This window comes from Harpia harpyja, chromosome 4 (genome assembly GCF_026419915.1).
Source record: "Harpia harpyja isolate bHarHar1 chromosome 4, bHarHar1 primary haplotype, whole genome shotgun sequence".
In the NCBI taxonomy this organism is placed as follows: domain Eukaryota; kingdom Metazoa; phylum Chordata; class Aves; order Accipitriformes; family Accipitridae; genus Harpia; species Harpia harpyja.
In genome coordinates, this window is record NC_068943.1 from 15,736,099 (window position 1) to 15,749,568 (window position 13,470).

At 40.6% G+C, this 13,470-nt stretch overlaps 1 protein-coding gene across 8 annotated transcripts in view; it reads left to right on the forward strand.

The window, feature by feature from the left end:
* Nucleotides 1-1,314: 1,314 nt before the first annotated feature.
* Nucleotides 1,315-13,470, forward strand: part of RBM26 (RNA binding motif protein 26) — a 58,110-nt gene continuing 45,954 nt past the window's right edge. For 2 of the 8 annotated variants that reach the window (XM_052785913.1, XM_052785921.1), the window contains exon 1: nucleotides 1,315-1,800. In XM_052785913.1, coding sequence (XP_052641873.1) covers nucleotides 1,730-1,800 — 71 coding nt within the window. In that variant the 5' untranslated portion in view covers nucleotides 1,315-1,729. The remainder of the gene's footprint in view (nucleotides 1,801-13,470) is intronic. The other 6 variants (XM_052785915.1, XM_052785920.1, XM_052785914.1 and 3 more) reach the window with 4 other exon arrangements.

Genomic DNA, 13,470 nt, shown 5'->3' on the forward strand with positions numbered 1-13,470 from the left:
GCCTCAGACACTGAATTTCTTGGCAGTCTCTCCGCCGAGGTCAAGTGATTGTTGTTTGCATGGAAAATTGTAAATAGTGGTCATAATTGCCAATGACCCTTGCTCTGCTACAGATGCAGAGAAGTTATGTTGAGCTTTTTCAACCAGAAGTAAGTACTAGCGGTCTGTGGTGGGTTCCTGTAGGCAGGATGAAGCTGGGGACTGATCTTGAAGGAGTTCCCATGCTGGGAGAACAGGCAGGCATCCTACCTTATATCCAAACACATCTTCTTGCCTTCACCCCTGCTCTCTAGGGCTCCCTCTGCTGTTATCCCGACTCTGCATGACAAAGGTAGGACTTCAGGATGCTCATAAATTGACAGGTCAGCCAAGACCATGGTTGCTGTCTAATCTAAGTCAATTACCTGTTCCTCTCTATCTGAGAAAACCAGGCAGGCAGCTCGAGAGTCATGCACTCTGCCCTGCAAAAGGCAGAGCCAACAATTTCCTTGAAATACTCGCCTTTGTTCATCGACTGTGCAAAACCGGAGCTCAGACGAGACGCCCGTCTTTCAGAAGCCCACCAAACTGACCGAGGTACATTCACCGCAGACATTTTCTTTCAGCTCTCGGTTAATCCAAAGTACCGTCGAAAGCTGTGGCATATGTTAACTTTTCATGGGAAGGCCCCACACTGGCAGGCACTGGTTTTGAGGGGGCCAGCCCGTGCGCCCCCACCGCCACTGCCTCTGGGGGTGACCGATCAGCCGCGCGGGCTCAGCTCCTCCGCCAGGTCCACACTGCGGGGCCTGAACGGGCCAGGGAACCGCCACAGGCAGCTCGGTCTCAGCACCCGCCGGCCCACGGCAGCACCCCATCCCACCCCACGCGAGGCCAATGTCGGCAAGACACGGGACCTCGCTGCCAACTCCCCTGTTTTCACAGAATTTTTTTACTCCGACCTTTTTTTTTAAAACAACCAAAAAAATAATTTTTCTGTCAGTTGCAGACATCTATGGGAGTTCGCACCACGGGGGAGGGAGCACTCGCCGTGCCTCCCTTTCTGCTTCTGCAGGGCGCGTTCCCTCATTAAAGCTGCCTCCCACCCGGGGACCGCTCTCCCCTCACGGGAGGACGGCAAGAATGCGCTCCCGCCCGCCGCCACAGGCCGCACGTCGCCACAGGCCGCACGTCAGCAACGCCAACACCGCCCCGCCCGGCCCGGCCCGGCCCGGCCCCGCCTCCCGGCAGCCCCCGCGCGCCGCCCGTCCTCGCGAGACTCCTTATTCTCGCGACAGCGGGGCGCCGCCATCTTACCTGCTCGCCCGCTCGCTCTGTCTGGCTCTGCGGCTAAGGGGAGCTGGGGGGGGGGGGCGGTGCGTTTCGGAGCCGCGCTCGGGGCCCGCCGCTCGTCGGGCCCGTCGGCCGCGCTGCCTTCCGCCCGCCCCTGAGGCGGGAGGGAGGGGGGGGTAACTGCGGAGCGGCCGGACCGCGCTCCCCGGCCGAGGAGCGGCGAGAGCGGGGCCCGCAGGGAGCAGCCGCCGCTCGGCTGGTTCCGCCCCCTTCGTGGCGCTGGGCCTCCGGCCCCTGCCAGGCGGCCTCTGCCGAACCGGGAGGCGGCCGCGGCCTCGGCGGGTGAGGGGAAGCGCGGCGGGAGCCGGGGTGCCGGCCGGCGGGGCGGCGCGGACCCCGCCGCCGTTGTTGCTGCTGCTGCTGCTGCCGGGGAGGCGGGGGGCCTGGGCCGCTCTGGATGGTGGTTAAAATGATCATAGAAAACTTCGAGGCGCTGAAATCCTGGCTCAGCAAAACCTTGGAGCCCATGTGAGTAGCCGCGACCCTTCCTTTCTCTCCCGCCCCCTCCAAAATAAACCTTCCCTGGGAGAAGACGGGGATCCTCAGGGGAGGGGACCGCTGTGCCGGAGAGGCCCCTGAGGGCATTGCGGGAGGTGCCCTCCCAGCGCCCTTCGCCGCCGGCCGGCTCTTGTGGGGGGCCGCGTCGTTCCCCCGCTCTCCCGGCGCCGTCCTCGGCTGGGAGATAGGACCGTCTTCCTCCGGAGGATGCAGCTTCCCCCCCTAGCGACCGCGTTCGCCTTTCTCTTTGTAGCCCGGGGTAAGCGGGAGGTAATGTGCTGCCTGTGCAGCTCACTGTTCCCTGCTCTTAGCCCCTGTAGAAAGGCCGGGTTAATAACCACGGCCTGCCGCCCTGTCCAGTGACCTTCTCTCGGAGAGCTCAGGTGCCACCGAGACGTTTTCCGGCATCCTGGGACCTTCCCTGTATCATTTCCCATAGACTCGTCGCACGTCCTTCTCGGTTGTTTTGAATATTTGATGCTCTCCTGTTTTCCTCCCCCTGAGTAAAAATTGCATCAGTAGTGCGCTTGGGAGTAGGAGCCCCAGAGAGTGATTTGCCTGTTTGTGAATACCTGCTTGGCCTCTAATCATAGCAGTCATGTGAGTAATTGGGGTTCTTCTGCAAAGAGTCCGTGTCTTCCTTCTCTGAATGATGAACTGAGACGTGAACTTGGTTTTAAAGGTTTCGTCTTCTGGAATTATGATGTCTATAGACTTTCAGATCAAAGCATGCACTTGACTTGTCATTCTGAAACACCATTTTAACATGTCTGAATTAAATTGCTGGAGCCTGATTTGAGTCAATGGAACTAGAACTTATAAATTAATTCTAGTGTTAACTTGCTTCTGAGGTGTTTGGCCACTGTCGGTTTTACACTGATGCTGTCAAATGGGAGAGGAAAAAAAAAAAAAAAGTCTGCTTTATGGCTTCCATAGTCAATAGTTAAGTATATGTATGTACATGTATAGTGTATATGGCTTATGCTGACATAACCTGAAAAAGTTATAAAATGTTGGGCCATTTTTAGGAGAGCTTCGCTTGTGTTTTGGGGGGGGTGGGTGCAGTGTCCTTTTTTTCCATAGCACCTAATCCAAACCACACTGAAATAGATGAGTCTTGAACTTAATTTCAGTGGACTTTGAATTAGGCCTGCAGCAAATTATGCTGAGTGCCTTTATACAAAGGTTTGACCCTTAAGACTGGTAGGATTTTTTATTATTTTTTTTTTTTTTTAAATACATCATCTCGTAAAGGTGTAGTTTTGGGAAGGTGAATTCATTGTCCTCTTGGGTCAACATAAGGTAATATTAGAATAACAGAGCACATTGGTAAGGTAATATTAGAATAACAAAGCACATTGTGTTCTGTGGTAATAGATCTAGCTAGTCCTCTGGTGCAGAATGCTCCCTGTTAGTCTCTGGGTGCTTTCTTGCATGAATATTATGTTGATGCCAATCAGCAGTTTGATATCAGTAGAGTGTGCTGGTCAAGAGGCTTGAAGCAGACAATGTTTAACTTTGGAAGATCTTGTCATTTCCAAAATACATGTTGGTAATTTGAAATTATAAATCATACACACTTACCTCTCAGTTGGTCAGCAGCTGGAGATTGATATGTTAGTTTCAAAGAGTTTACAAGGAGCATTTTTAAATTCTGTGAAATCTGAAACTGGAAGTCCACTAGTGGCATGTACAGGAGTGCTTCAGTTGGCTTCAAAATGCCTTTATTGAGTAAATACATTAGGTTCTTTGGATTTTGCAGATCTGTATCCAAAATTCATTTATACAGTTTTTCTGCTCTTTCTTGAGTATTATGCATCAGGAGCTGAAGTTTAACTTCCACGGGTGAATAGTACAAGTTTCCTTTTCACAATATAAAAAGTATCGAAAGTTTGCCAGATATTATTTAGGTGGAGGTCAGTATGGTTCCTCAGTCTTTCCCCTCAAGTTCCATTCACTGGTGATGTGTAGTAGTAACTTCTTACTCTGGTAACAAACCCGTGTTGTTCCATGTTTCTCTGTTTGTTTGAATATTGAACTGTGATATCTGCTAGTGATAGTCAGCAGTTAAAGGGTGAAACTAGGATTTTCAGCTTTTGTGATCAGTGCAAGTTTCTGCTTTTTAGCACTAAAAGGACCAACATGTTTCTGTTAAGTTAAATGTGGTGTGTGAGCAGTTCAAATGTGGTTCTCATGCTGGAAAACTATGTCGTGGGGTAGAGAATTGCTGACCTGGAGGATGTTTGGTTCTCCGAATTTTTAGCTTTGGGAGGAAGCAAGCCAGCAGGGACTGTTAAACTCAACTGTCATTCAACAGTTTTGTGCAGAGTCCTGTGTAACTGCATTATTCCAATAAATGTTGGAATTGGTGGAGAAGTATTGTCATTTCCTAGCAGTCAGATACTCTTGGGGCTGCTTCTGATCTCAGCTATCTGAAATGTGTGCCTACAGCCATAGCTCCTGGCTGTATGGAAATTATAGTGTGCAGTTACTTCTAAAGAACTTGCTTCTAAAGAACTAACTGCTGTTGGTGTAGTAGTAGTACAATGAGGCCCTAAGTGCTGGTCGTTTGGAAGCGTTACCATAGCCTGAAAATAATTTTTGACTTGTCTTTTCTTTTTAATGAAACAAAAAATTGTGCCAGCTGTTTTTATGTCATAGCTCTTTCAGAAATCTTTAGCTGCAAGATAGGCAGCTGAATTTCCTAACTAGACTAAGGAAGACAGCACTGTATTAGATCATTATGGAGGTGTTGTCTTGGTAGTCTTAAGGGGAGAAGTGCACTTAAAAAAGTTACATAAATAAATTTTATACACACGTGTATAGGTCTATATTTATGTGCTATTTATCTAGAGCTGAGTAGTTAGAACATGCTTTATTTTCCAAGTTGCCGGTTTCCAAGTAGCTAGCAGTTTTTAATCGTGATGTATAGCTTGCTCCAAAGGCTGTAACACCCGTATTTGAGAAACATAATGTTTCAGAACTAGAAGATAGCAATATCCATAAATATAATTTCATTTCATCGTGAATTTTTATCTTTAAACTATTTTAAAGCATTAGCAAGAGTGCTAACTTTTTAATGTAATGAAATGTGTGTTTGTATAATTGTATGGACTGGACATCATTTGGTTGTTGGATTGCTTGCACGTGGTGCCTCTGGGAAACACTGTTCATAGACAAGAATGTTTGGAACAGAGGGATGATAGAGGATTTAAGTTTTGGAATTTTTTGTTTGTTTGTGGTGGGTTGTTGGGGTTTTTGTTTGTTTGTTTGTTTTGGACTGCTCTAATGCCTTTGGCAAAGTCTTGGTGATCCTCCATACAAACACTGCTTATCTATCTTGTTGCAGTGAGGCAGAAACTGCAAATGCTAACCATGCTGGAGCGTTTACACAGTCCAGCTCTGCTTGGAGGGTGGTAGTTCTCTAGTAACTTTCTGCAGTTCTCCAAAGAGAGGCTGCTTTTGTGGTTTTGGAAGTAACTCTTTGAGCAGCTCAGTTTGGTGTACAGAGAATTGCTAAATATGCACACAGAACATATGCATACAGCTATGCGAATGTAGTACCAGTGTAAACAAAGTGGCAAGAGTATTTTTTTTGTGCTGTGGCTGCTCTGTATTTGACTAGAGCTATCTTTTATATGTTCAACTTCAGTCAGCTCTATAAAGAAGGCATTTGTCAACAGTCATCTTTGTTGCTTGCAGACAGTAGTATGCTTAGTTTCTAGGGTTATACACATTTTCTTATCCGTGGCATGGCTCCTGTAAAGTGTTTGAAAGTAATGTTAAACTTGGGCTATAACCTTATGTCTGTCACTTCTAATTTCTGTACTAATGAGGTCCTCACTGAGCTGTATCTATTGTGATGGGTTTCTTTGCTGCTAGTCCATTCCAGATCCTATGTAAACTGTGTATATAATCCTTGCTGGAATATCAGGATCTGGCTTGGCAAAGGTCCAAGCAGGGATGTCTTTTTTCATTTTTTCCTTGAATTTGTTTGAATCTCTACCTGTGAAAAAAATAAGCTCTTTTGTACTAATGCTGCACTGACCATTTTGCCTTGTAAGACATTGTAGTGTTCTCCCCTTTGCCCTAATTCTTTACAGTGGAAAATCTTCTTGGTTTTAATTACTTTGTATAAAATAAATTTAATTACAAATGAAAAAAATTAAAAAAAATAATTAAAATCTCCCACTGGCCCAATTACATCTTGATTAAGGCTCCCATATCTAATTTTTTCCACTTTGCTGTATTTATGTTTTTATGAAGGTTTGTTCATGTACTAAATCAGACTTGCAATCAGACTAAAAAATACCTAAAACAATGTTTATGCAGTATTTAAGCATACCTCATTAAAATGGAAAGGATTTTTGCATTGGTTAATTCTGTAAGTGATCATGCTGTTGTAACTACTTATGTCAGAGGGAATAAAATCCAAATTGTTTAAAGAATATTTTGACTATATCATTGAAATATTTTATGGCAAACAGTAAGTATGCTCTGGTGTTCAGTTATGCCTTTACTGTTCTATTTTTGTTTTTCATGCTTTTCAACCTTTCTTTGTTAAATCTCACAATATTTTCTGGCTGTTTGGATCTTTGCTTCATTGTTAATACATTACTGATTAGTTGTCTTCACCCGGTTATTTAAGAAAGGTGGTGAATAAAAAAGGTTTAACAATGGTGTAAGGAATATGGTAATAAACCAAGATACTGAAAGAACAGAAATAAGTTAAAGACTTTGGCATTCCTTTCCATGTACATGTGACACACCATCCTACCAATAACAGTCATTGGCCCACCGGGAGTTTCCACTCTCGTTTCCCGTGAAACTTCCGAAGAAGTTCAAAAGCAGTAGATGTTTCTCTTCATTTCATTTTGTTAACTCTTTACATTAAGCTATTTATAGCTAAGATAAATAAAGCACATATACACGTCATTGGTATGTCACTCTTAACACTAGTGAAGTTACTCTTCTACATCTATTATGAAACTTGATAGTTTGTTCACCTGACTCATGGAGAGCTGCTGTATTTGAGAAATCGAGGTTCCTAACTTAGAGTGCTGATAGTGCTAAGCTTCTGTGTAAAAATACTGTGACAGAATTAAAGTATCAATATTATAAGGTGTAGTTGAAAGCAGAATATGAGGAGGAGAAAATTATTCCTGTTACAGGAAACCTTTCTTGTTCTTATGCTGAGCATCAGCAGCGAAATGGAACCCCTTGGCTGCATCGCAAGTCATAGAGATGCTATGATGATTTTTGCTTTCTGCATTGAATGTGTGTTGGACAACCAGCAAGCTGACAGCTGTTCTGCCTCATGAGAGCTGTCTTGAATCTAGAGGTGACATTTTAAGTTGCTCGTTATTGGTTGCAGCTATATGAACATGTCAGATCTGGGTATCGTGATAATTTAGAACTATTGTAATGACATCAGTAATTTATGTAACAGCATTGGAGGCTGTTGCATTCCTCAGTGTATTTCTAGTAAGTACTGTTAAAGAGTTAATGAAAGTGGTCCTTCTAATCTACAGTAGTGTCTCAAGGTAAAAGTGGGATCTTGCTGAATTAGTCTGTCATTCATTTTACTTATTGAACACTGCAGGTTTTTATAATTTTTTGGTTTTTTTTTTTTTAGTAGCAGCACAACAGAATGGTACTACTGTCTAAATTAGACTAGCTGCTCTGCCCAATATGCAATGGACATTTTTCTGCACCCACACAGCCCTGCAAATATGAAGCGTGTCTTAGCCTTCAAACATAACCACGTCCACCTTGGTTAATGTCAGGAACTGAGCAGTATTCTAGGGAAGTATAAATACTAATCTTTAGGCAGCAAAACTAGACTCTGAAATTTAGGTTGTAAATTCTCAGGATCAGAGTATGACAAATAACATGCACCTACATGTTATTTCATTTACAGAACGACCACTTACTGCCTGGAGGACTTCAGACGTGCTTTTGCGGTTTCAATGTATTGTGGTAGTTTAAATTTTTCAAGGAACTAGTTTCAGGACTTGCAGCACCTTTTTGGTCTGTACATTCATTTTAAAAAATGAAGAAAGAAACCCCTCATGTAGTTTCTTTTAACATCTTAAAGTAGCGTGTGTGCACTAGCTGTGTCCAAAATGAAGTCTAGATTGAGGGTCTTTGCATTAGCTTGAAATAAAATCGATAAAATACATCTGAAATGAACAAGTAGTGTTTTTGTTACAAGGAGACTTTATGGAAGCTTCTGTTCTGTCCTCACTCCTCTCCCTCCCCCAAGCACACTTTTTCTCTTAAGAGAGTAACCATGTTCATTTTGTGAAAACTGTCAGATAACAGTTTGACAGCTTCATCATGGGAATTTCTCCCCCCCCGCCCCCAGCTGGCAAAAGGGTTATGTACTCTACAGTTAAACACTACATATATATATATATATATATATATATATATATATATCTCCCTTTGGGAATTTTCATACATTTTCCAAACATTTTCACCAGACAGTAGACTTTGTGTAGAAGAGTGTGAATTAAGTTATGTTGCCAAAAAGCATAAAAAAATCAAATTCATTTTCTGTGTAATGGTTGCGTTGCTGTCTAATAACTGTAAAATTTAAGCAGCAGTTTGTTGTGCCATGCCAGTGAGATTTTTAGCGAAACAAAGGATTATCCACTTGTTAAACTGATTTCTGTGGTGTTTACTACAGCACCATAGTACCAGGTCTGCACCAAACACTATAGATACTACTTTAAAAAAAAAATGGCCAGAAATAATTACTCTTTTAAGGCTTCAGTTCAAAATGGCTACTTTGCTTATTAAGAACTGACTTAAATGATGAATTGCAGTATGAGGAACTTCATAGCACTGGAGATGTGTGCTTTTTCTGAGAGGAAAGTATCTGGGTTTAGATATTTCAGACCTTTCCTCCAGCTAATTAGTTGATAATTTAAAAGGCTTCAGCCTGGTATATATGTAGGAAACCTAGAATATGTATCTTTACTTATTCTGTGCTTTGTCATGTTGGAAAACGTTACTCGAGTAAGCCAGATTGGAGTAAGATAGGCAACATTAATAAGCTATTTAAATATGTGAATTTTTCAGGTATATTATCAACTTCACAACTATCATTCTTGAGTCAGCTTGCCATTATTTAATTCCTTGCATTTCTTCCTCCTCTTGTTTTAAGAATTCATCAGGTGGGTTGGTTTTGGGGTTTTTTTTTTTTGCTGTCAATGTGAGTATTTGAACAGGAGTCCTAGTGGCCTTATATTCAGTATTTGCTTGGTGGAGAGTTCAGGGCTCTACTGGGGAGACCTGCCCAAAGTTCTCAGTTGATAGTGGAATATTTAGTCCAACAGAGACTTTCGGATCTGCCTTGCCTTTTGATACCTTTTACATTAAAAATACTTGAATCAACAGCATGTTTTGTCTTTCGTTTGAATATGTATTTTTGTACTGATGCTTAAGCACGTTCTTAGGCACTAACCTGGCAAAATATGTCCTCATCATACTGTATGCAAAGTTTGTGTTTATTCTCTCTTAAGGCTTGAGAGGTATTTACTGTATGCTTCTACTCAATATCTTTTAAAATGCTTCTTCTGCAATATTTATGTACAAAGGTATCTTGCTGGTTTAGCTTATCTGCCTTTCGGAATTACTTTTAGCTATTTTGGCAAAGTCTTCCTAAGTCAGTATAAGCTCAGGTGTTAATAAGGGGTTTTGTATGTACTGCTACAGCGGTAACATTTTTTTTTCAAACAACTTTAGTATGTATTCCACATCTACTGCATTTGTAAGTTAAGGCTGATGCCTGTAATTGCATGGTGATTATAAAAATCAAAGTGGGTTCTCAGAACATATTTAGTATTTTATATTTTAAAATATGTAAATCTGAGTATTGGAAATGGATAGATTGAGTGGTGTTTAATGAATTGCAAAGTATTTAAATAAAAAAACCCAACTGTACAGAGAAGTGAGTCCTCTTCAGCTAAATTACTTTCCCCTTCTCAAACATTCATTATTTAAAAAAAATACATATTTAAGGCTTAAATTTACTCTAACAACTTCAGCTTTCCTCTTCTGCTTTATTTTCTTTATTTGAAATTGTAATTTCAAATAATGACTGCAAAACCAGATGGGATCAGGAACAAAGGATTTTGAACTTTTCTGTGAGGTTTGTTGCAGTTGTGAACTCTTGCTCCTACAATTGAACAAAATATTTGATTGGGTGTTACTTTCCTTTTTGAAGGTTTTCTCTGGTGGTTAGCAGTTGGAGCTATCCAGATCATTCTGTGAAGAACATGTACAGCTCTAGCAAAAGAATTCTTCCGTCTATGCCTGTATATTAAATACTGTTTATAAAAGCAGGATTACAAGAGCAACATCCCTTGTTTAATGTAGAGCAGTAGACACTGCATAGTCTCTGACTAATACAGTACAGACTCTGCAAAAAAGCCTTACTAGAGGTAAAAACATTTAGCATTACCAATTAGGATCATATATTCAGAAAGTGGGTGTAAGAAAACATGCTGTGGTGTTTAATTGTAGCAGGAACTGGGATGTACTTGCTGCAGTGGAAATGAGTTCAGATTACTTGTGCCAACTGGTTTTTGTTTCTTTGTTAAAGAAAACATGAAAGAGAAAACAAGAGGAGAAATTTATGTGATTACTGATGCGTATCACTGCTTGCAGCACATGCCTACAAAAAGTTGAGGGGACGTAGGTATGGGATTCAAAGTTGAGAATTGTTGTTTTACATGTTTCAGTGCAGGTGAACGTTTTTCTAGTAGCCAAATTTTAGCGTAAGAATGAAGTTATGTCTAAACTTCTGTCACACTTCTAACACACAGATTCCATTTATGCTCAGGTCTGTGAGTTCAAGTTAAGCTGAGGTTTCAAACCTGTATCTAACAATTGAAAACGTGTATCATTCATCGAACACTAGAATTGAACTATGAATTTATTTTTAAATTTGAATGCAGCTTAGACTATTTGAAATGTGTAGGTGGTATTCTGATTTTTCTCATTTTTCTGAATTGTCAGTTAAGGACCTTTTTCTATTAATCTTATAATCTGCAAGAATGTAGCATCATATGGACTGTATAAGTCCTTGTGCTACACAGTATATTTTGCTGCTATCAGCATGGATGCCTCTCCTGCTTTTTTTAAACTGATATCACTTAATAAAACAATGCCAACTATAAGAACATAAAATACAGCGAGGTTTAGAAAAAACTGATAAAGCTAGCTCAAAATGGGTGAAAAAGCCATGTACGTACAACAAAGATAAAGCAAGCATATTCCATATTATTCACACAAAAAGGCTGCTATTCTGTAAGAAAATACTGTCAAGCAAGAGAACATAAGAACTTGTTTATCAGAAGAACTCAAGGCCCCTATAATTCAAACCAGCAGATTTTGACTAAATCAAAGGATGGAGAATTTATACACAACATTTCAGAACTTGGTTTGAATGAAAAAGTGGAAAGGAATTGCTTTAAAAAAAGCAGCTGTCCCCAAACAAAGCCATTAACAATAATATCCAGAACTCTAATGGCTATAAAGAACAGAAATTTTCAGGCAGGCCTTCTGTATTCACAGTTCTATGAAGTTTAAATTTCTTTTTTACTTCATGAGACCAGTTACTCCTTTATTCCACTGCTTCAGGTTGCTAGCAATTGAATTTTAGCATCATCTTTTAAAAAAAAAAAAAAAAAAAAAAAGGGCAAAGCATTTTGTAAGAGTCTGAAAAGCGGTAAAAGACCAGACTGTAAGCTTGTTAAATCTATCTAAAATCCTAGCTACAGAAACAAGCATGGTCTTCACAATAGTGTGGAGAAAACAGATCAGTTTGTGGGTTTTTTCACGCTTTGAACAGCAAATATAGAAGAGGAGACTTCTGTTTCTAGTTGGTACATAAAAAGGAAGTCAACCTTTGGCTGTGTAAAGATCATTTGCAGTTTAATTTTAAAAAGTGAAAAGAAATCACATAAAATCATAGTATCAATTTACAAAAACATTGTCTTCATCTCGCTCTACCACAAAATGCATTGTATTCATTATTGCTTAATTAGCATCAGTTGAAGTAATTAGTCTGTTAGTATTTCTCAAAAAATAGTATTTGTTGAAAAGCCAAAATAAAGACAGAGTTTTACCTTGAAAGCATGTAAGTTCTTCCTGTTGTGTACAGTGGAATTTCTACACTTACATATTGAATAATAATAATAGAGTTCAGTACAATTGTTTTGCATTGTTCATATGTGGTTGTATCGCATATAGAGTGATAAATTACAGTGCCACAGGAGAAAATGAATTTGTGTTTTTGAAATTAAAAATACATTTATGTACATTTTTATTGAGGATATTTTCTTTAGAGTATCTTGGAGTTGGGTGGATGGATTCAAATTCTGAGGTCATTCCAGAGTGGACAGCATTGCTAAGATTTCCAAAATCATCATGGTGGAGAGGGGTGAAAGCACTAATTGTTTGTTATTTTTAAACAGTTTTCTTTGGGTTTGGGGGTTTTGTTTTAATTTTTTTTGTTACACCTTCTGGAGTCTAGGTGGCTTTCCAGACAAGATTTTCTGTTTTCTACCCTGCTCGTGAGAGAGGAATTACTTTGCGGTGAATATGAAGTTGTTGTATAGTCACTACTGTAGGAGCTGGAGAATTAAAGTACATTGCAATAGCTAACAGCAGTGGGTTTTAACTTCTAGACTGACTTGTTTTTTCTTTTTTTGCTCCCTTGCTAAATTTTGAGTGCATGTGTTGTCATTTAAATCAGTTATAGCAGATTTTGAACAGTGACAGCTGACTGTATTACCAGATGAGAACCAAATTTGTGGAAATTGAAATAAAAAAATTCAGCTTGTAATGTTTTACCTGATTTTTGTGGAGAATAGAAAGGAGAAGAAAAGAATTGAGGATTATCATGTGAAAATCGTGTCGTCCCCCCCCCAATTGTTTTCCTGTTATGACTATAGATAGATAATATGAAAATAGCACACTAATTTTCCGAGGCATGATTCAGCTTGAAACTGGGAGAGGACTGAATTTCTCCTGTAGTGACATCGAAGTTGCATTAAGGAACAGTAAAAAAAACCCCAACAAATAATTTTGCAAATTTGAGCACCGAGAAGTTAGGAAGTGCTGGCCTTAGGGCCTCCTCGTTGCAGCCTAGGATGAACACTCTGTTCAGTTTCGGGCTTTCAGATAATCTGCGTGGATGATGTGCTCAGGTGCTAGCAGTGTAAAATGGACCATGCAGTCCTACCGCTCCCACTGTAGCAGGTTATGTGCCTGCTTCCAAGATGACTTTGTGCTTGGACAGCATTTTCTTCTGGATAAAGAATTGTTAAATCTGAACAGGGGCAAACCAGATACAACAGTTGAAGGAAAACATTTCTGCGTTTTCCATCGGTGTGTGGTCTGTTTTTCAATTAACAGTATGTAGTTGCGTTTTGTCGGTTTAGTGTGTGGGGGTTCTTCTGGAATGTAAACTGATTGTGAACTCCCATCTTCTGTGTCTATAAATAATGCAGACTAATACAGAATACTGTGGTACGTCCCCTAGCAGCTCAAGTTGCTTTTACAGCATGAAATTCTGCTATTGCCTGCTTTCTAGAGGATGCTGAGTTATGTTTGAAGCTCTGACCT